Below are 24,756 nucleotides of genomic sequence, written 5' to 3' on the forward strand. Positions count from 1 at the left end.
GAGGTTCAGGGTACTCTCTTGCTTTAGACATGGGAGACTAGCTGTAAAGATGGAACAACAAGCAATGCTAAATTACCTGAGGATGCAGAAGGCAATGGAACCATTGTATTAGAGCCACCACAACGTTTCCCCACAGGACATATAGCCCTCTATCATAGTCGCATGATGACCAGTTCGTCTGCATAAAAATCCAGAGATAAACAAGTCCATTTTTAGGTCTCCAGATGAAGACTGGTCAGAAGAGGGTTATCAGGAGGGTGAAGAATAGAGGAAAATGTTCTATGAATCAGGGTGTCGAATGTTAGGCGTCTGAATTTCATAGAGAAATTGGATAATCTATAAAGAGGTAAAGGTGCAGATCCAAGTTTTGGTTCTGGGGAGGATCACAGTTTGTTACTGCCTGTGTCTTCCCAGCACCCTCCAAAAACCTTTGATAATGGCATCATGCACACAGTATGAAATTGCGCACTCACAATTACAAGTGTTTCACTAAGCAATACAATTGTGAACTCTGGGCTGCAAACTATGACTATACAAACATGTTAATGTGGAAATTCTGTTTCTTTGAATCACTTCTACCTATATTTTTCTGTTTTCTGCTTTTTTCCCCTTGTGGTTTTCCTTAGTGGAGATTATTACCCTTTCTCTCTTCCCTTACTCAGATACCTGTAATTTGCCTCTTCTTCTTGTGAACTCATGAGCCATTTGTTGCTGACATTTGGTAGGTCAGCCTGTGCACCTAACCTGGTTGAAATGTTACTGGTCAGGCCGCAAACCCATCCACTTGAGAAGGTCCTCACATAAACACTTAATTAAACAGGGCTTGTAAGTTCTAGATTTTCTTGCCATCTTGGAACTCATAGTTTTCACGACACTTTATTTTCCAATTTTTAGCGATGAAATCTGGAAATTATATATGTAAAAATACAAACACTATTAATAATTCCTCCTTGGGATGTGGGGTAATGACCGTCCACCCGCTCCCACTTGGATCCTCACCTGAAGAGATAAAAAGCAGGTTTAATTACACTACTGGCCATTAAAATTGCTACACCAAGAAGAAATTCAGATGATAAACGGGTATTCATTGGACAAATGTATTATACTAGAACTGACATGTGATTACGTTTTCGCGCAATTTGGGTGCATAGATCCTGAGAAATCAGTACCCAGAACAACCACCTCTGACCGTAATAACAGCCTTGATACGACTGGGCATTGAGTCTAACACAGCTTGGATGGCGTGTACAGGTACAGCTGCCCATGCAGCTTCAACATAATACCACAGTTCGTCAAGAGTAGTGACTGGCGTATTGTGACGAGCCAGTTGCTCGGCCACCATTGACCAGACGTTTTCAATTGGTGAGAGATCTGGAGAATGTGCTGGCCAGGGCAGCATCGAACATTTTCTGTATCCAGAAAGGCCCGTACAGGACCTGCAACATGCGGTCGTGCATTATCCTGCTGAAATGTAGGCTTTCGCAGGGATCGAATTAAGGGTAGAGCCACGGGTCGTAACACATCTGAAATGGTACGTCCACTGTTCAAACGGCCGTCAATTCGAACAAGAGGTGACCGAGACGTGTAACCAATGGCACCCCATACCATCACGCTGGGTGATACACCAGTATGGTGATGACGAATACACACTTCCAATATGCATTCACCACGATGTCGCCAAACACGAATGCGACCATCATGATGCTGTAAACAGAACCTGGATTCATCCGAAAAAATGACGTTTTGCCATTCGTGCACCCAGGTTCGTCATTGAGTACGCCATCGCAGGTGCTCTTGTCTGTGATGCAGCGTCAAGGGTAACCGCAGCCATGGTCTCCGAGCTGATAGTCCATGCTGCTACAAACGTCGTCGAACTGTTGGTGCAGATGGTTGTTGTCTTGCAAACTTCCCCATCTGTTGACTCAGGGATCGAGACTTGGCTGCACGATCCGTTACAGCCATGCGGATAAGATGTCTGTCATCTCGACTGCTAGTGATACGAGGCCATTGGGATCCAGCACGGCGTTCCGTATTACCCTCCTGCTCCCACCGATTCCATATTCTGCTAACAGTCATTGAATCTCGACCAACGCGAGCAGCAATGTAGCGATACGGTAAACCGCAATCACGATAGGCTACAATCCGACCTTTATCGAAGTCAGAAACGTGATGGTATGCATTTCTCCTCCTTACACGAGGCATCACAATAACGTTTCACCAGGCAACGCCGGTCAACTGCTGATTTTCTATGAGAAATCGGTTGGAAACTTTCCTCTTGTCAGCACGTTGTAGGTGTCGCCATCTGTGCAAACCTTGTGTGAATGCTCTGAAAAGCTAATCATTTGCATATCACACCATCTTCTTCCTGTCGGTTAAATTTCGTGTCTGTAGCACGTCATCTTTGTGGTGTAGCAATTTTAATGGCCAGTAGGGTAACTTAGATTTAGTAGAGATTAGTGAAGTGAAATGGAAAGAAGACAAAGATTTCTCGTCAGATGAGTCTAAGATAATAGCAACAGCATCAGTGACCAAATGATTCTTCTGAGGATTGAAAGTAATCCAACAGCAACCACACTTGTGGAAGTTTACATGCTCACATCACAAACTGATCATGAAGAAACACACATAATATATGTGGCAACAGAGGAACTGATAAAATTTGTGAAGGGGGATGAAAATTTGATAGTCTTAGGTGATTGGACCACTGTTATAGGAATGGGAGTGGAAGACAGAGTTCTTGGGGAATATAGCCTTGAAGAAAAGAATGGGAGTAGAGAGAGTCTATTAGAGTTTTTCCACTGGTCCCAACTCGTAGAAAAGTCCGTCTCCCAGAATCACAGTAGAGGAAGCTATACTTGGCAAATACCTGGAGATACCAATTAGACATCATCATGGTTAGACAAGAATTAGAAATCAAATACTCAAATGCAAAGTGTACTCAAATTGTTATGAAGCAAGCTGGGATAATTTTACTTTCCTCTTGTTTTGCCATCTACCTCCTTAAAATTCGCCCTCCTATCAGAGGTTCGAGTCCTCCCTTGGGCATGGATGTGTGTGTCGTTCTTAGCGTAAGTTAGTTTAAGTAGTGTGTAAGTCTAGGGGCCAATGACCTCAGCAGTTTGATCCCTTAAAGATTCACACACACACACACACACACACACACACCCACCTTAAAATTCATTTTGTTCTTAACTAATTACCATTAACATACGTGGTCATAATCTGCATTTTCATAAAAGAGATAGGTTGGACCTCAGTGTTGAAGAATATAACACTAGATCTAATTTTGTGCTTAGTTTTATGTATGTAATTGATTTCCTAATTTATTTTTACTATGCCTAGTTAGTATCTTTTGTTATAGGGTGAAATCCGTGACTGTTTCATAAATTAAATTCTATTGTTGACGTATAAACAAATATAAATTCTGTACTAAATATAATCATTTGGGTGAACAACTAAAAACATTCTTTAAGCGTTTATTTGACTTGATTCGAAAACATGTTAGCAAAGCCCGCCCTTAATGAATTCCAAAGTAATTAACAGTTTTGTCAAAAGTATTGTTTGCATAACTATATATGTTAATTTCATGATTTAAACAAATAATTTGGCTTAAACCTTCTAGTAGAAGAAACTCTTAAAAAGAACCAATTTTTGATGTATTCAGTTAATTTAATGAGTTAAGTTTTAAATTTAATTTATGTAAATTTAACTTTGAACAATGTGTAGTTTACATACCTATTATTGTGAGGACATATAAGAGCTCGATTTTTGGTCCCGAGACAGTCAGTCTATGACCGAGCTTCAGACAAGAAACCTGTGATGATTAGAACAACAACATGCTTCAACTTAATTGTGAAATAAGTGTTACACAATTAGGCTGTGTATTAAAACAATGACAGTGTCTGCTCCACGTGTACCTTTCTATTCTTCAAGAACTGTGAACTTTGTGGTTAGGTTTTTACTGCTCGTAGATGTTCAATAGTAAACTATTGTAGCAGTATATACTTATATGGATATGGTTTCTGTTCTTTCGGACATGTCTGGAAGAACAGACACCATATCCATATAAGTATATTGTTCTGGCAATACTGGCTATGACCATCTTCTACTGTGCGGATGCACACATATTCCTCAAACTCTTACAGGACTTGGTAAGAATGTCTTCCACGAGTAATGAGTATGTTGGGGTGGGACATTACAAATGTAGTGTGTGGACATACGAGGTGAGAATGTGGGTCTCGCAGGAGGTGTGCATGACATAATCCCTGCAGCCGCACTATCCTCTGTGTCCTTGGTGGCTCAGATGGATAGAACGTCTGCCATGTAAGCAGGAGATCCCGGGTTCGAGTCCCGGTCGGGGCACACATTTTCGCCTGTCCTCGTTGATATATATCAACACCCATCAGCAGCTGAAGGTATTAATATAATTCTAATTTCATTGTAGCAGTATGTGGAGGTTTGCCTGGAAACTATTAATAAGTCTTATGTAAAGTTAAAACAATACTGCACTGGCCATATATAATTGTGGATTTGTGGGGGTTTGTGAACAGTGAAAGTAAACTACTGTGAAATGCAACTGTGCACCTGTTGGCTACGTTATTTAAAGTAGTCAGTGTTGTACTTTTGCACCTCATGTTTCAGGCAGTATCACGTCACAGTACATCGACACCAAGGGCAACAAACAAAGAAATGAAGAAAGAAGGCAGAACTGTCACAAAATCCATACTCAGACCATAACCTAGCAGTGATGAATAGCAGGTTGAGATTTAAGACGATAAAAAAGGACTTTATCATGAAATGGAATACTGAAAATTGAGGACAGAATGAGACAAAGTGGAAATCCTATGAGGCAGTGACAAATGGCCTAGGTAAAAGTGTCAAGAGTAATACAGTAGAATAATTCAGTAGAAGAGAAGTGGAACTTAACAAAGAAGGAAGCAATTAAGGAAGGAGAGGACATTTAACGTGTAGCAAAAGTAAAGATAGAGAAGTCATGACCATGAATAACTCAAGAAACACTTGATCTTACAGACAGAAGAAGAATAAACAACAGTCTTAATATTGAAGTAGAAAGTCATTAGTATCAGGTTACCTAAGAATAAAATTAACAAAAAATGCAAACAAGCAAAGTCAGAATGGATGAGAGAAACATCTTAAGGCACTGAGAAAGATATAATTGTAGTAAAGAATTATACAGCCTATAAGAAGGTTAAACAGAACTCCAGAGAAATAAAATATGAAGGTTTAAACTTATTAGGTGCAGATGAAAAACCACTATTCAATGCAGAAGAAAGAGCAGGCAGATGGCAAGAATACATCAAAGGCCTGTATAATGGAGAGTAACTGTTCTGAAGTGTAATAGTAGAGTAGGAAGAAGTTGGTGTGGAAGAATTAGGTGATCCAGTAATGAGTTGACAGTTCAACAGAGCTAAGGAAGGCAGCAGGAGTCAGTAACATACCTTCAAAGATATTGAAATCTTTGTTAGATGCAGGAACTGCAAAGTTATCTGAACTGGTGTCAAAAATCTACTAAACATGCAACTTATCTTTCAGGTCCAAGCAAAAACGTTATCATCACATTGCCAAACAAAACATCTGCAGATAAATGTGAAGCCTATCAGACTGTTAGAGTCTGTAATACCAGTAATCTGCTGACCAGAATAATATGTACTTTGCTTGCTTATAAGAGCTGCTCATCAATGATAGTTATATGTTCCCAGCTTTTGACTGTATTCTTACATCTGACATTGTTCATGAGATTTAACAGTTAAGTTTATTAGGTTCTACATGTTATTCATTTAATGGTGTATTTTTCATTTTGTGTCATGTACTTCATTGTTTCTGTCTACAGATAGTTTATCAGCTTTAGAGTTCTCAGTTATGGCTGGTAGACAGCTCAATACATTTATTTTTTAACTTACCAAGGTACCTAATGTAACTTGAGAGGCCAAAAGTTGTCGTAGGCTTTTTTTAAAAGAAAAAAGATCTGTTACTGCCACCAATTAAATAATAGTTTCATTTCATTTTAAGTATAAAGGTGATTGGTAATATGGAAGAAAAAGAAAGGAAAAAACAGCTAAAATACCCACAGATATACAACTTCATCATCTTAGTTTTAAAGCTTTTTCTCATTTTACAGGTCGTACAGCATTCGAGAAGCTTACAGACCAGGACTATCGGGGCACAACATATTACTCTGTGAAGAATCTGACATTGTATGAGTGCCAAGGTTGGTGCCGGGAAGAAGCCGACTGCCAAGCAGCTGCTTTCAGGTAAGCTGATTTACCATTATTGCTTCACTTGGCACTCCTAAGTGTGATGCTAGATTTACAAACAAGTGATACACATTATGAAATTTTTTAGCAATGAAATATGATTAAGTGTGAATTGTTTAACCTTCATTGTTTCTTTCAGTATGCTTTTTCAGAAATTGTTTCTTGATTGTAGGTTTGTTAAAGATTTTTACACTTATGTAATTTTTATTATTTTTAGCCTGAATTAGTTTCATCTGTATGTAAACTAACATGCATTTTCCATCTGTTAATTAACTAAAAGAAAGCATACAACAGACTAAACCAACTCAAATTACTAACTGGACAAAAATGGTGACTGCACTTTGCAACAATCCTCATTTATGAAGCTATAAAATGTAGATCCAAATCATCTACACCTACATCAGTGTTATCTGTATTTCTGCTGAGATGCAGTAACATGTTTCGCTCCAAAGTCTCGACCTATCACAACAATATATTCAGCATTCTGCCATCACCCCATTCTGGAATACATCCTGATATCTACTCAGCTTATCAAATCTGATTTACACACTCTTCCCAGTCTCCCCCATGCTTCTCCTCTTGCTTCCAGATATCAGGACTCATTCTTCTTCCAGAACCCTCCTTAAACCATCATATGGTTCCATCTCTATTCAGATTCTCCTGACTCACTCCACATCCTCTTCCATCACTAAGAATTCACTCATGAAACTGCTTATCTATCTCAGCATAGCCTCTCTCCACATTCACTGTCATATCCCACAGTAGAATAATACTTTCATTCATCCTCCTCTTAGCATATTCAGCTTTGGTGCAGTTTCTTCATTAGGAATTTTTCTTTGAGCAACATTACCAACCTTATGTTTCTCATGATAAATGTAATTTAAGTTGCAACTGAGAAAGAATGGCTGCAAATATTGACAATAGCTTCACACTAGTTTCATGTGTGACTTGAAAATAATTACTTATAATAAAAAGGTCAGATTACTAGCCATGTAACAGAGTCATACAGCAGAATTTTAAGAAACTGCATATTCACCATCTTTTCCTGAAGGTGATGAGAAGGAACTCTGTGAAACATTGCTGCACTGTCATTTGGTCACAGCCTGTATACTTATGAATAATAATTAATTATTCAAGCAAGACAGATGAAAGGAAAGAACCTGTTTAACTCAACTCTTAAACAGTAAATTTTGTGCACAGAGTAATTTAACCAGGTATTCCTCTAAGTCTGTTCTCTATGCCACTTCTCCAAAAAGCATGTTTTTAAAGGAAACATTTCTTCATGATTGCTTGGTAAAATGCCTTTGACAAAGTTTTATTTGTATGTATTCTCACCAACCTTTCTTACTGTTTACATTTTAATAGTTATGAAAACGAAGACAATCAGCAATTTTTATCCTCTAAATGAATTCATAGATTCATTTTTAAGTAGTAATGGCATAATTTCATGCTTACGCTTGGCTAGTTGCATATAGTTTTCTTCATTATCAAGTCTTGAATAACAATATTTTGGACAAATTCGTTCAAAACAGCTTCTCCAATTAGTCAGCCGACTGGACCTGGCCGCTCACATAGTCATTCATTTGTAGTGTAAAGCTGGCTTAATTTACCTGACCTCATTGGTTTGTGATTATCTCCTTAGCATTTTTCCTTCTGGAAGAATACAGTGAGTATTCATTTTGTGATATTGCAATAGCTGTAACTCTCTGCATATTCTGTTTGGTGACTAAACTGATATCTCTTGTTTGGTCAAATTCACAATTTGATTAAACTGTATGCTGGAACTTATACTTAAATGGTGCATTAGACCTATAGAATAATAGGAGAGTCTTTGTTGTGGTGGAAACTGCAGAAGAAAATTATTGACAAGTGGTGTTTTGGTACAGGCTATAAGGCATGCACTCATGTGTCTTGATTGGTAAAGTATTATTCATGACAGCTTAAATTCTGGGTTGCAGTCTTAATGCAATGAATACTTTTATCTATTAGGTATGCCAACTTTTATTAATGCTCTATTGATAAGTTCAGCTTTTATTCTAAAACAATTCTGCATAATGTATAGGTGTTTTTTCAAGATTAATTTGAATATTTATGATTTTTCATGATATTTTAATGTACTGTGATGCAAAAGTAATTTATAGTCCTTTTAATGCTGAGTAAAATTGAATACTGGCATGTGGATGTCCCAGTAGCCCGCAAAAAAATGTTAGAGACAGAAGAAAATGACATTATGCCAGATATTTTCCACTTAATTTACTAACAAGTAATAGAGTACTCCACAGAATAGACAATGTATGAGGAACAACCAATGGGTCTGTACAGTTCTGCAAATGACATTGTCTAAACTAACCACTCAAACACCCCCAGTATGTTAAAAGAAAATATAAAGTAGTCTCTAATACAAAGTTTGATTTCAGCACTCCAGTGCTACACTCCTGGAAATTGAAATAAGAACACCGTGAATTCATTGTCCCAGGAAGGGGAAACTTTATTGACACATTCCTGGGGTCAGATACATCACATGATCACACTGACAGAACCACAGGCACATAGACACAGGCAACAGAGCATGCACAATGTCGGCACTAGTACAGTGTATATCCACCTTTCGCAGCAATGCAGGCTGCTATTCTCCCATGGAGACGATCGTAGAGATGCTGGATGTAGTCCTGTGGAACGGCTTGCCATGCCATTTCCACCTGGCGCCTCAGTTGGACCAGCGTTCGTGCTGGGCGTGCAGACCGCGTGAGACGACGCTTCATCCAGTCCCAAACATGCTCAATGGGGGACAGATCCGGAGATCTTGCTGGCCAGGGTAGTTGACTTACACCTTCTAGAGCACGTTGGGTGGCACGGGATACATGCGGACGTGCATTGTCCTGTTGGAACAGCAAGTTCCCTTGCCGGTCTAGGAATGGTAGAACGATGGGTTCGATGACGGTTTGGATGTACCGTGCACTATTCAGTGTCCCTTCGACGATCACCAGTGGTGTACGGCCAGTGTAGGAGATCGCTCCCCACACCATGATGCCGGGTGTTGGCCCTGTGTGCCTCGGTCGTATGCAGTCCTGATTGTGGCGCTCACCTGCACGGCGCCAAACACGCATACGACCATCATTGGCACCAAGGCAGAAGCGACTCTCATCGCTGAAGACGACACGTCTCCATTCGTCCCTCCATTCACGCCTGTCGCGACACTACTGGAGGCGGGCTGCACGATGTTGGGGCGTGAGCGGAAGACGGCCTAACGGTGTGCGGGACCGTAGCCCAGCTTCATGGAGACGGTTGCGAATGGTCCTCGCCGATACCCCAGGAGCAACAGTGTCCCTAATTTGCTGGGAAGTGGCGGTGCGGTCCCCTACGGCACTGCGTAGGATCCTACGGTCTTGGCGTGCATCCGTGCGTCGCTGCGGTCCGGTCCCAGGTCGACGGGCACGTGCACCTTCCGCCGACCACTGGCGACAACATCGATGTACTGTGGAGACCTCACGCCCCACGTGTTGAGCAATTCGGCGGTACGTCCACCCGGCCTCCCGCATGCCCACTATACACCCTCGCTCAAAGTCCGTCAACTGCACATACGGTTCACGTTCACGCTGTCGCGGCATGCTACCAGTGTTAAAGACTGCGATGGAGCTCCGTATGCCACGGCAAACTGGCTGACACTGACGGCGGCGGTGCACAAATGCTGCGCAGCTAGCGCCATTCGACGGCCAACACCGCGGTTCCTGGTGAGTCCGCTGTGCCGTGCGTGTGATCATTGCTTCTACAGCCCTCTCGCAGTGTCCGGAGCAAGTATGGTGGGTCTGACACACCGGTGTCAATGTGTTCTTTTTCCGTTTCCAGGAGTGTATTTAAGACAGTACAATATTCTAGATGGTATTCCCATATGCCTGTGCTTTTCTTCAACCATCTATTGATAGGTCTACATTTGAATCATGGTGGCATTTTTAACTTACACAAAATATTTTCAGAGGTGAAACTGAAGTAAAAAGCATGAAAATAAAAAGCTCAAAAACTTTTTGAGGCTTTTGTGGCCACTTTTTGACATATTGCATGTTGTCTTACATCTCAGGTACTTCAGTAACATTTGTTTGTTTTCCTGACATTTTGTCAGCATGAATGGCTGCCATTGTCAAAGGTTCACCCTCTCAGTCTGCCACCAGCAGTGGAGGTTGAACCTTTGACAGGGTCAGCCACTCATGCTAGCAAAAGTCAGGAAAATTGTTAAAGAAACATTGGCCAAAGAACCCTAGACAGAAGACAACAGGCAATACATCAGCTCAGAAATGTTTGCACCACCCGTATGTCTACAACTATGTTTGAGCTTAGGCTCATGAGGAGCAGGGAATGAAAGAATAAGCTTTATGAACCAATAAAGAGAAAAAGGAACTTGTTTACTGTAAAACAAAAAGAAAACCATAAACAAAATAAAAGAAATCTGTTTGAAATTGTTAATTTTGTGGCATCAGTGAAATCAAAATCTGCTCCTTGTAACAATCAACATAATGTCACTCCACCCTATGCACTGTAACATGCTTGGATCCTCCTTGGAATGTTGTCCACAACTTGATTGAGACTATGCTGCTTAGGCCTGTCCACGTATTCAACAGACGCTCTCCTGGACATCCTGTGTGTCTAGACCATTCATGCAACAAGGCACTGCAAGTTTCAACTGGTCCCAAGCCTCCTCAACTGGATTCATGTCAGCAGATACTGCAGGCCATTCCATTCACTTGATTCCTGCCTCCTGGAGGTGGTTGGGTGTGGTGTTCTTATGTATTATCATACTGAAAGATGAACTCATCACTAAAATGCAGAAACATGACTGACCCCCATCCCCTTCCACCTTCCATACACGATATGGGCAAAACCATGAGTGATCCACATAGGGCTGGTTTAAGGCCTAAAAGGCACAAACAGCCACTTGAGGTGCCAAGCTAAGAGATGTGCCAGAGGTGTGACAACTGTAAGACTTCCAAACAGTACATATCACAATTAGAAGCAGCCACTGAGGCACCAACCTTCTACAAGACCAGGGATGCCCATGTGCAACCTTTGTATACAGCACATATCACTGACATGGGTGAATGTATACATATGGAAAGGGGGGGGGGGGAGATGTGCCAAATGATAAGTCACTCATGTGGAGAAATTTTCTCGAACCAGCCATTGGTACCTGGCCATCTCCACATTTGTTTATGATGATCACCAAGTATGAAACAAATCATTTACTTGTCAGTGAAGGGAACTTGATGCTACTGTTCCAGATTCCATTCTAGGTGCCCCCTTGCCCACTTTCCATGTGCAACATGGTGCTGATGAGTTTGTAATGTTGTTTGTAATGGATACCTAAAGACAAAATTGATTATGTAGACAAAGCTTCATATAGCCTGATCAATACAACCATTCACATTGCCCCCAAAAAGGCAGCACACAGTTCTCTTGGATTCTGTCTAGGCTATCTAAAAGCCATTATTTGTAGGCAGTGATCAAGAGCTGGTGTTTTGGATCACAAGTGACTATGGTGAGGTAGATATTCAATGTTTTGTGCCTCACATTAGTGGTGAATATTTTAATGTTGTCACCATGGTTCATACTGCTTCGGCAAGCAATTGTCCATGCTGGCAACTATTTTCACTGTAAAGTGACATGGTACACAGGGGCTAAGCTAGAAATGATCCTCTGAGGCATGTTGATAGATGATCAATGTACACAACTTACATTGGTCCATTGCCTACTGAACTGCACTGAAAATGGAAATTTACTTTTCCTCAATTTCCCAGGTATGTGGTGATTTCATGCACCAAAACAAGTATTAAGGAAGAGGTTACTGTTTTTAACTATGCAAGTCATAAAAGTCATACAAAATGTTGTTTGAGCAGTTTATGGTCACAGGACTGACCAAGAACTGTCCCTGAAATTCTGGAGTTTTAGTCTGGCATTCCCCTCATAAGTCAATAAGCTCTTCCAGATAAGCAGATGTGTGTGACTCCATTAAGTTATTAGAGTAAATACTCCTTTGTTTGACCACACTCTGTATTTGCCTTGGCTCACTGACACATGCACTTCTTCGTTACACACGAGATCATAAAGTGAGGCACCACAGACTGGCGTGCCTTATAAATTTGGGAAATATGTCTATATGTATATATATTTAAATGCCACATATCTCTCATGGAATTTTGAGTGATGTGTAAATGGAATCCTATGAATATTTCTTAGTTATAGTTCTTCCATTGTCAATTTACTTAATTATTTACTTACTTAGTTATTTACTTGCTGCTAATGTGGAACTGTGGATCTAGTTTCTTTTTTTTACCTGATAGAATGAGATGACATTTTGAATTGTGCTATATGCAGTATTAAAATTTTTCAGGTGCAAATGTATGTATAAAGTATTCCTGCTTTCAGTTTTATTAATTGTTCACTCAAGTATGAAATTTGCATAAATGATACATGTTCTTAAGAAGTGACACAAAAATTTCATAATATTCTGTCATGTTCCTCAAGTTAATGAGAAGTCTCATGTTGAAGCCTTTTTGAAACCTACCCTGACTTCTCAAATAAATATAAATAAGAATAGTCCACATAAATCTTTTGTTTCTGTTGTTGCAGCTTTGTAGTTAATCCATTAACACCAAAGCAAGAAACATTGTGTGAACTCCAAAATGAAACTTCAGCAACAAATCCATCAGTAACACCTCAGCGATCTGTTAACATGTATTACATGGTCAAACTTCAGATAAGATCAGGTAATGAATACGTATTTTAACCATATGTGAGATAAGGCAATCATAATTAATATAAAAAATTCATTAATATCAATACTTCCAAATTAAAAGACTTTTAATGATTGTGCAGTTATTAATCTTCCATGTTCAGCAAATATATATCCAGTCTTACTATGGATCTTTAGAAATATGATGTATGAGGAAATGTAAAGATACACACAGCAGAGAAACATATTTTTTCCCTGCTCCTCTTTTTATTATATAACTGTAGAACACTCTAATACTGTAACATTCATTAGCAAAGTCCTGGAGTGGTAACTTCACACAGAATAAAAACAATAGGAGAATTACACTTTTTTTATTTTATAATATGATAACAATCATCACTTGTTTTGGCCATATTCATTTTCTGTACCTATAGTGTCTGAAGATGGCCAATGTATACGATATGAAGATGGCCAATGCATGGCCAAAATCACTAATGATGGTTATCATATTACAAATGTGATGTGTTAAAACAGAACTTACTGAATAAAATGTCCACCACTTGTGTCCATAAACAGAATTTCATTTTTCAGTGTACTATTGATACATTGTTTAGAATAAAGCATGGAAGTGGTAACACACAAGAAAAGTTAGTGGTATTTGATGTGACCAAACATATCTGACTATATTCTTACATATGCAAGATAAAAATGCTTTTTCTGCTACCAGTTGTTGTTGGTAATTGTTCAAAATTTCTTTTCTTTCTCTATTTATAAAGTGTGCACTATTAATTTAGAACTGGATAGCTTCTAGTTATTTCTTGTCTGTTGGAGATTTACTTGTTATTTTTATATCATGGACATACATTACAGTTTACTTGTTCTCTAGTCCACTTAATGATCTTTTGCCAGTGGGACCAACATCTTTTTTGGCATTCTATTTTATCTCATTTCTTTGGAATAGTTTGTCCAATTTTTCTCCTTAATCTTCCTGTAAACACATTTTAATTCCTTATTCTTGCCCGATTATTGTATTTAGTTTCCTATCATGTACCCTGCAGCTAGTGACACTTCTTAAAAAATATTGTCTCTGCAGTATGGAGTCCATATTTATTTCCTGTTGTTACTACCCTAGTCTCACTGCCATATATAACACACGGCATTTCCATTGTCTTGTAATAATGTCAAGAAAGTTTATTTTCTCAGTTTGCTATTGAAGATATTGTAAGTGGCCACATTCATATAATTGAATTTTTATACTACAGTGTTGGAAATTCATGGACAGAACAATGTATGACATAAGGGAAAGGCAACCACTCACTCACAGTGGACTAATATGTGGCACATAGACACATCCAACAGAAAACAGTATTCACTACCTTTTGAGCTCTGGCTCTTTTTCTAGCAAAAGTATACACATTCACACAAACAATCAAACAGACACCCAGACACCCAGACACCCAAACATTCACTCCTGTGGTGAGACTGATTCTAGATTTTTGAGAGCAGTTGTCTGGACCGATGGAGGTGGGAAGGGAGTAGGGAAAGATGCATGTGGCAAAGGATGGGGAGGAGGGAGGGGGTAGCAGGATAGTGCGAGACAGGTCTTTAGCAGATGACTCAGCAGCTGAACAACAATACTAAAGGAGTTCAAAAGGTAGAGTATATAAGAGATATAGAGAGAGGGAAAGGAGGAAAGGTAGAAAGGGGAAAGGAGAGGAAGTTGGAGATGAAGAAGGAGACAGGAAGGGGGGAGAGAAACAGGGATGGGTGGGATATGGGGGAGAGGGGGAGGAGTGGGAGAGAGAGAGAGAGAGAGAGAGAGAGAGAGAGAGAGAGAGAGAATGTCCGCAGGGGGGAGATGGGAGGGGTCATGGGAGGAACAGTGGGGGCAGAAGGCAGTACACAGTCTGGACAGAGAAGGAGTGGAGAGGACAGTCACCGAAGAGAGAAAGGAAAAGGTAGGGAGAGACAGTGGGGAACACGTTAACAGAGGTTTAGGGGACAGGGGGATTGTGAGAATGTAGGACATGCTACAGAGAAACTTGTGCTGCAAGGGAGTATCCAAGTGGCCTGTGTAGTGCAGCAGCAGTTAAAACTGAGTGAGGGAACACTGTGGTTAACACACTGGACTTTCATTTGAGAGGACAGCAGTTCAAATCTGTGTCTGACCATCCACATCCAGGTTTTCTGTGATTTTTCTAAATCACTCTAGGCAAATGAAGGGATGGTTCCTTTAAAAGGGAACAACAGCTTTATTTCCTCTAAGTCTAATCTTACGTTTCAACTGTTAAAATTACTTGTATAATGGGGTGCAGAATTTTTGTTACTGGCTGGTCAGTTTTGCAGTTTGCCAGAGTTTGGCGGTGGCTGTTCATGCAAATAGACAGTTGGTTACCTGTCATGCCCACATAGAATGCTGTACAGTAACTGCAACATAGCTGATATATAACATCGCTGCTTTCACACATGGCCCTGTCTTTTATTGGGCAGAAAATACCTGTGACTGGACTGCAGTAGAAGATGGTGACTGGATGTATGGGACAAGTTTTGTACCTGGGCCGACCACAAGGGAATGATCTAAGTGGTGCAGGATTGGAAGCAAAGTCAGAGTAGGGATGGACAAGGAAGAATATTCCATAGGTTGGGTGGATGGCAGAACACTACTTTGGGTTATGCAAGTAGGATTTTGGGCAAGATATTCCTCGGCTCAGGACATGACAAGGAGTAGACGAAGTCCTGATGAAGGATGTGGTTGAGCTTTTCAAGGTGAGGGTGACATTGGGTGATCAGAGGAGTGCTAGCTGTGGCTGGTTAACAGATTCACTGTTGTCAGAGGAGCAGACAGCATGGGAGATCTGTTTATGGATGAGATGAATAGAATAATGCTGTCAGTAAATACTTTGGTAAGATTATCAGTATATTTTGATAATTGTTTTCGACTGCAAATGTAACATCCACTGGTGGCATATCTGTAAGGAAGAGACTTTTTGACAAAATGGATAACAGGTCATCTGGTTCACATTCATTGATGGCACTTTCATGATCTGGACTCATGGGAAGGACAATCTTTGCTTCTTCCTCCATAACCTCAACACCTGCTCCCAAATTTACTTCAGCTTGTCCTTCTCAACTTCACGAGCCATTTTCTTAGATGTTGATCTCCACCTCTGAGATGGGTGTCTGTGTGTTTGTGTGTGTGAATGTGCATACTTTTGTTAGGAAAAAAAGCCAGTGTTCACAAGCAAGTCTGTCTTCTATTATGTATGTCTATGTGGCACACATTATTCCACTACAAGTAAATGGTTGCCTTTCGCTTATTTCATGTGTTGAATTTTTATGTTTCATTTGATAGAACTATTTGGTGAAAAACAAAGTATTTCTGAAGTAACTGACCTCCTGTACTCTTTATGTTGTTTCACTTCTGTCACTAAGCATCTATATTCATTATTAATTGTTTGTTTTGTAGCCAGTTTTGAACTCTGCCACTTCCCATTATTCATTCCAATATTTTTTTATCTGTTTGATAGCTTAGACTTCCCTTTATTTCATCATTCCATGTATTTCATTAATGTTTATGGTATTCTGATGGAAAATTATTTTAACAAGTAGTTAGTCCACTACTTTTGTAGCATTTCTTTTCCTTATAATCTTTCACAAACTTTTGCTTCATCCATCTAATTTTAATACATACTGTTGTCATTAGTATACAATGATATGTCTCTCTCCCCTTTACATTCCTTGAGGTTACTTCTTAACTTGTAAAAAAATTATCTGTTATTGACTGATGTTCTCTCACATTCCAGTTAATTTTGTATGCTTTGTTATGTCAGAAATATGTATTCCTGATTCAGTTATTGTTGAAGTATGTAGATTTTTCCAAAGGATTCCCTCTGGAATACAAACAGTGGTGTGAGTAAAGATATTCCCCACATTGCTATCTATTGGGGCGTCCTCCACCCTTCCAGTAATATTTCCAACTTTATTTCGATTTTTTGGCAGGAAGGATGGTGTCTCCTAATAGCATGAAGAGTATGCAATGGTTGTGGGGTGGGCCTTCCATACTAGAGCTGCCAGGTCTTAATCTTTGAACATCCCACTTCTTCACAAGGAAGTAGCTTGTATTCCTAGTTCACTTCACTATAGCTATCACCATTTTCTCCACTACTGCTGCTGCAGAACACTTCATGCCATGTTAGTCATCACTAGTCTTGCAATGTATGGATTCCCATACTGTATCACCTCAACAAACAGTCACTTACTTTGTAGTGTTGTCTACCTCCTGAGATACACTTTGGGATGGGAGAATACATTTTTGTGAGACTGAAATTTCTTTTAATTTTAACATGTTTTCAGTTGAAGTTAATTTATTGTGTTAATAACTGATAAAGCTGCTGTTGCCCACATATTTATTTATAGCTGTTCTCAAGACATTGTGCATGTGGAATTTATTTTTAAACAATGGAAAATCCATGATGGAATATGACAATATTATGAAAAGGATAGTTGCAACTCAACAGTTAGTGGAGATGCTGAGTCACAGATAGGCGCAACAAAAAGACTGTCGGCAAGTAAGCTTTCGACCAACAAGACCTTCATTAGAAATAGACAAAACACACACACACACACACACAGACACACACACACACACACACACACACACACACACACACACACACACACACACATGGGGATATAAACAGAGAGCTTGTTAGCTTCATTAATATGGGAGAGCCACACAGAGCTGGCCATGCAAAAAGCAACTGACACTAAGGTCCATGCATGCAACACGCAACACGTGACCTTATGCTTTGTTTATGGTCGTAGCATAACTCAAGGTCACTGGGAATTCTACAAATGTAATGCAAAGTTGTCAATTTTTAGGAATAAGCAAGATTAGTGGTACAAAAACCCACTCACCTACACCATTCCCATCAAAATTTCTGCTTCTACAACATTACATTGGAGAGAAGTAACTTTCAGCCTCTGTGAGTGAAAGGTTCTGAGGAGCTAGATAATGCATGATTCTTTTGAGCAGAGTTGCATTGCACCTTGCTTTTGCTTTTGGAACGAGTCTCCAAAGAGTGAGCTAAAGCCTGATGATCTTGAGCCACAGTGAGTCTCACCTCATGATCTTCACTGGATTCTTGAGACAGAATGTTGCTCAGTCATTTAGTAGCTCTGCTGTATTCAGAAAGACTTGATCATCTTTTAGACATTTTTACTTGTAATGAAAAGGAAATCAAAACGTAATCAGTAAACACCCAAATCACAAAGCAATTTTAATAAATGTGTTTCCCTTGGCAAAGAATATAAATAATATCCAGCCACATAAATTTACTGTTAATTTGTATTCATAAAGATAAAATTGTGGTGTTTCATTCTGTCAGTGATGTAAAATTCTGAAAACACTTCTGTTGCTGAGGTAAAACAAACTTTCCTAGGAAAGAAGTTAAATACAAATAAAACCTATTAAAAGAAGGAAAACACTGTCATTAAGTGTTTAATACACAAAGTGAAATCAGTAAATCTGCATATGCTAGCCAAGTAAATTAAATGTTATGTTGTATTTGCAAAGATGAGATCGTGGCACTTAATTCTGTCACTGATGTAAACTTCCAAAAATACTTCTATCACAGAGGTAAAAGAAAGCTAACAGTGCCATCTACTGGTTCTGTGGTGTACTACAAAACTAAAAGTGCCACCTATTGGTTCCTTAGTGTACTATGCCATAATGATTAAACATCCAAACTATTAACCTGAGCAGATGATTTTTAAGTAAACTTTAAATTATAATAGCCTTTTTTCTGTGTTCCAATTTTGAGGAAATACAGCCTATACATTGCTCCAGACTATACTCAAGTGTAGTTGATTTGGAGATAGCATGTTCAAACAGACAGACATGATACTTTTACAGTTTTATTATTAGTATAGATTTCAAAATTTCCTTCTTGCAGAAACGAGTTACCTGATATACAGTCATTTAGTTTTGTGACAAGAGTTCCATAAAAACTACTGCTGACCATTACAAACAATTTGCTCCTGAGTGCTGAATTGTGACTGATATCTGTGTTTGTGCATGCCAAAAGAGTTGTGAGTGCCCCACTGTCTACTGCAAGAAATTTAAAACTTATAAAATGACTTTCAGATAATGTGTGCCTTCGACCCTGGGCATTTGAAAGAGTTCCAAATAAAATGATACGTGGACTAGACAATGCTCTTATCTACACATCTACAAAAGAAGCCTGCCAAGCTGCTTGTCTGAATGAGGTATGTTTCTAGGTATAATCATATAAAAATCCACCATGTTTATATGGGAAATGGATCATGTTTCCCAAGAACAGGACCTATGATACCTTTCAGAAGTCAAGAAATGGTATTAAACACAAAAAGAAAAAGAAAATTCGAGAAATTTAGCGTAGCTTAACTCTTTGAGGGATAATCTTAAAGTTTTAGTTATCACTTCAAGGAAGTTACATAATTAATATTTTTATTTGTTAGCAGGTGTACATCTGTACTCCTGGTACACACTGAAATCCTCACAAGAGGAGCCAAAACAAAATGGCATAGCCCATTGACAATGTGCTGAACCACATGGTAATCTGTGTACTTTATTTTAAGGAAAAGAACACTGCAACAATCTATCCTGAGTTAGTGGAAGTGTATGGAAATAGATGCTTTCATTGTAGCCAAATAAGTCTGAATGACAAACAACAAAGTGGCAAATCATCCCTCTGTGAAGAACTAGAAATTGTGAGAGAGGTGGAGGTCTAGGTGCTCAAAGACTAGCATATTGCAGTCAGAGTGATAGTGGATTGTGGAAGAAGTGAAAATCAGTCATGGTTCAGTTCTCAACCTCTCACACAAATTCTGTATGTGGCCAAGGTCAGTGCCAACTGGGTGCTGTGACTGCTCATACCCATTCAAAAAAGCCTGCCAGACCAAAACAGCAGTGGAAACATTGTAGTTGTGTTAGGACATCCAGATGACTTCTTTAACCACCTCATCACCACATACAAGTTCAGCTCGTATCCCTGTGAGCTCAAGACACAGAAACAAAACAAACATTGAAAATACATGGATTCTACATCTACATCTACATTTATACTCCGCAAGCCACCCAACAGTGTGTGGCAGAGGGCACTTTATGTGCCACTGTCCTTACCTCCCTTTCCTGTTCCAGTCATGTATGGTTCGCGGGAAGAACGACTGCCGGAAAGCCTCCGTGCGTGCTCGAATCTCTCTAATTTTACATTCGTGATCTCCTCGGGAGGTATAAGTAGGGGAAAGCAATAAATTCAATACCTCATCCAGAAACGCACCCTCTCGAAACCTGGACAGCAAGCCACACCACGATGCAGAGCGCCTCTCTTGCAGAGTCTGCCACTTGAGTTTGTTAAACATCTCCGTAACGCTATCACTGTTACCAAATAACCCAGTGACGAAACGCGCCGCTCTTCTTTGGATCTTCTCTATCTCCTCTTCGTTCTTCCCACGCACAATTCGTGAATGGAACAGGGAAGGGGGGATCATATAGTGGTACAATAAGTACCCTCCGCCACACACCGTAAGGTGGCTCGCGGAGTATAGATGTAGATGTAGATGTAGATGTCAACCCGACCTGGTACGGATCCCACACTGATGAGCAATACTCAAGTATAGGTTGAATGAGTGTTTTGTAAGCCACCTCCTTTGTTGATGGACTACATTTTCTAAGGACTCTCCCAATGGATCTCAACCTGGCACCCACCTTACCAACAATTAATTTTATATGATCATTCCACTTCAAATCATTCCGTACGCATACTCCCAGATATTTTACAGAAGTAACTGCTACCAGTGTTTGTTCTGCTATCATATAATCATACAACAAAGGATCCTTCTTTCTATGTATTCGCAATACATTACATATTGTCTATGTTAAGGGTCAGTTGCCACTCCCTGCACCAAGTGCCTATCCGCTGCAGATCTTCCTGCATTTTGCTGAAATTTTCTAATGCTGCAACTTCTCTGTATACTACAGCATCATATGCGAAAAGCCGCATGGAACTTCCGACACTATATACTAGATCATATATATATATTGTGAAAAGCAATGGTCCCATAACACTCCCCTGTGGCACACCAGAGGTTACTTTACCGTCTGTAGACGTCTCTCCATTGAGAACAACATGCTGTGTTCTGTTTGCTAAAAACTCTTCAATCCAGCCACACAGCTGGTCTGATATTCCATAGGTTCTTACTTTGTTTATCAGGTGACAGTGTGGAACTGTATTGAACACCTTCCGAAAGTCAAGGAAAATGGCATCTACCTGGGAGCCTGTATCTAATATTTTCTGGGTCTCATGATCAAATAAAGCAAGTTGGGTCTCACACAATTGCTGTTTCCAGAATCCATGTTGATTCCTAGAGAGCAGATTCTGGATTTCCAAAAATGACATGATACGTGAGCAAATAACATGTTCTAAACTTCTACAACAGATTGATGTCAGAGATGTAGGTCTATAGTTTTGTGCATCCACTTGACGACCCTTCTTGAAAACTGGAACTACCTGTGCTCTTTTACAATCATTTGGAACTTTCCATTCCTCTAGAGACTTGCGGTACACAGCTGTTAGAAGGGGAGCAAGTTCTTTCGTGTACTCTGTGTAGAACTGAATTGGTATCCCATCAGGTCCAGTGGACTTTCCTCTGTTGAGTGATTTCAGTTGCTTTTTTATTCCTTGGTCACTTATTTTGATGTCAGTCATTTTTTCATTCATGAGAGGATTTAGAGAAGGAACTGCAGTGCGGTCTTCCTCTGTGAAACAGCTTTGGAAAAAGGTGTTTAGTATTTCAGCTTTACGCATGTCATCCTCTGTTTTAATGCCATTAATATCCCAGAGTGTCTGGATATGCTGTTTCGATCCACTTACTGATTTAACGTAACTTCCTAGGATTTTCTGTCAAGTCAGTACAAAGAATTTTACTTTCAAATTCACTGAATGCTTCATGCATAGCCCTCCTTATGCTGACTTTGACATCGTTTGGCTTCTGTTTGTCTGAGAGGTTTTAGCTGCGTTTAAATTTGCAGTGAAGCTCTCTTTGCTTTCGCAGTAGTTTCCTAACTTTTTTGTTGAACCACAGTGGGTTTTTCCCATCCCTCACAGTTTTACTCAGCACGTACCTGTCTAAAACGCATTTTATGATTGCCTTGAACTTTTTCCATAAACACTCAACATTGTCAGTGTTGGAACAGAAATTTTTGTTTTGATCTGTTAGGTAGTCTGAAATCTGCCTCCTATTACTCTTGCTAAACAGATAAACCTTCCCCCTTTTTTTATATTTCTATTTACTTCCATATTCAGGGATGCTGCAGCAGCCTTATGATCACTGATTCCCTATTTTGCACTTACAGAGTCGAAAAGTTTGGGTCTGTTTGTTGTCAGTGGGTCCATGATGTTATCTCCACGAGTTGGTTCTCTGTTTAATTGCTCGAGGTATAATATCACTCGATGCTCTGTCCCTACCACCCGTCCTAAACATCTGAGTGTCCCAGTCTATATCTGGATTCATCATCACTGGAAAATTTGAAGACCCACATATCACCAGGAAAGATGATGAGTGTTTTTGGGACTACCATGGTGTGATGCCAACAGATAAGAGGCAAATCTTCACAAGAGCATATTAGCAAAATCTCATGATGACGTTACAGGGTGTTGTCAAAATGAAGTGCTTCGTTAAGCTTTCCAATAGTATCTTTTTGCTCCATGAAAGTGCCCCAGCTCATAGTGCACAGTCACACATGCTGCTTCTTTATGCTATAAAATTTTGCTTGCTGCCCTCCCTCACATTCCCCATATTCTCCTGACATGGGACCCAGTGACTTCTTCCTGTTTCCTCATATGAAGAAATCGTTATATGACAGACATTTCCAGAATGAAATAAATGTGATTTTTGAGGTGGAACATTTCTGGAACAGCAAAAATGCAGATTTCTACAACCCAGCTCTCTGCCAAACTGTCCACCATTGTGAAAAATGTCACACTCAAGGGTCAATATGTAGAGAATGACTAATACCATCAACAAGTATCATAGTCACAGCTTTATTTTTTCCAAGGTTGTATTAGAAACTTTAATGACTCCTCAAAAACAGGTTTTATTACACAAAATTAATCTCTCTACATTTTGACTCTCAGCTCTCATTTAAGCCTTGATTCTTATCTCAAGTTTTCAGACACAGGGTCTTACTTCAGTACTTTTTCTTTAATCTGATGTTATTGGATATACAGTAAATTGAGTAATGAAAGTGAAAAACAAAGACACAGAGGTAAAACTGGTATATTCAATAACACTATCAATTGAAAATTTTCAGTATCATACCTAACAAAAGTTAAAATATGAAGTGATGTATTTGACCTATATGAATATTATTCACAGGTAAACTTTAAGGACGCATCTTTTGTAAGAATCAAAGTTGTAAATATTGTTCAAATATGTTTATGACTATAACTAGCCATTTCAACCTATGGCTCACATTTTTAAAACAATGTGTCAATTTAGCTTTCACAACAAGCAGAGGTATCATATTCAAAAAATTAATCAAAGAAAATTAAGTTCAATTCCACTATTGCCAAACTGATAACAAAAATTTATTTAAATGCTATTTTTAGCAGTGAATTTCATCCAAAATACGTTAATTAAATTTGATTTCCAGACATACTGTTTGCCCATCACTATAGGTTATCTTACTACTTTCATAGACAACACAAATTTCATAAACAATTTTTCTTTGGCTTCTCTGTTTAAGTGTGATATAAAGGAGAGAAACAATTAAATCCAATTTTTTTTCTCACCATTGATTGTATCATTTACAGTGTACTGACAAAGGATATAAATATTAAATAATGAATGTTCTTTCTTTTAGGATCGCTTCATATGTCGTTCACTGGAATATAATTATGTTACGTTGCAATGCCATCTCAGTGAATCTGATAGGCGTACTACAGGACAGTATGTTCAATTTGTTGATGCTCAAGGAGTAGACTACTTTGAGAATCTGTGCCTCAAATGTAAGTACATTTTATATGAAGTTCCACACATATCATCTTAATTGAAATATTGTATGCCAAATTGTGCAGCAGCCTGAAAGCAATAAATAAAAATAAGAAATAAGCTGCTTAAAATATTGGCCAGGCACATGAGAGGGTACTGTATGCAATTCTTGGTTCATGTATTCAGTAATCTTTGGCCACAGTAAAACATTACACACACACACACACACACACACACACACACACACACACACATTTGTGTTGAATATTCAGTATGGCCATAGACTTATTTAGTGTCTGACATCTAATTATGGTTCATCAAAAACTGTATAAACATAATAGCATTCATTTCTAAGGTTGTTCAGGTGTAAATCATACCAGTATGCAATACAAATACAAAAATACAGATTCACTGTGAAGGATACTTCCAAGGTGTATCATAATGACAAATAAGAGAAGTAGTGTATTTGTACAGAAAGGAACCAAATGTATAGCCACTGATTGTTCTGATTGTATGGGAGTATCAAGAAATTTTTAATAATAAGCTTTGATGATGCAACTGCCTTGGCAAAGTCACTTACATAAAAAAATTTAGGAACAATTTGCACATGTTGAATAGAATGTTTCTAAAGATTGTCGAATAAAGATCAGATACTTATACAGTCATCTTGATTTAGATTTTGTGTAACTTCCCTAAACCATTTTCAGTAAATGAAAGAATGGTGCAGTC

General features: G+C 39.1%; 1 protein-coding gene across 1 annotated transcript in view; it reads left to right on the top strand.

The window, feature by feature from the left end:
- LOC124555001 overlaps positions 1–24,756 on the top strand; it is a 132,550-nt gene that overhangs the window by 75,925 nt on the left and 31,869 nt on the right. Inside the window, exons 3-6 of the mRNA XM_047128744.1 lie at positions 6,140–6,272; positions 12,894–13,030; positions 19,142–19,263; positions 23,900–24,044. Of these exons, the coding sequence (XP_046984700.1) occupies positions 6,140–6,272; positions 12,894–13,030; positions 19,142–19,263; positions 23,900–24,044 (537 nt within the window). The remainder of the gene's footprint in view (positions 1–6,139; positions 6,273–12,893; positions 13,031–19,141; positions 19,264–23,899; positions 24,045–24,756) is intronic.

Source organism: Schistocerca americana, chromosome X (genome assembly GCF_021461395.2).
Source record: "Schistocerca americana isolate TAMUIC-IGC-003095 chromosome X, iqSchAmer2.1, whole genome shotgun sequence".
NCBI lineage: Eukaryota > Metazoa > Arthropoda > Insecta > Orthoptera > Acrididae > Schistocerca > Schistocerca americana.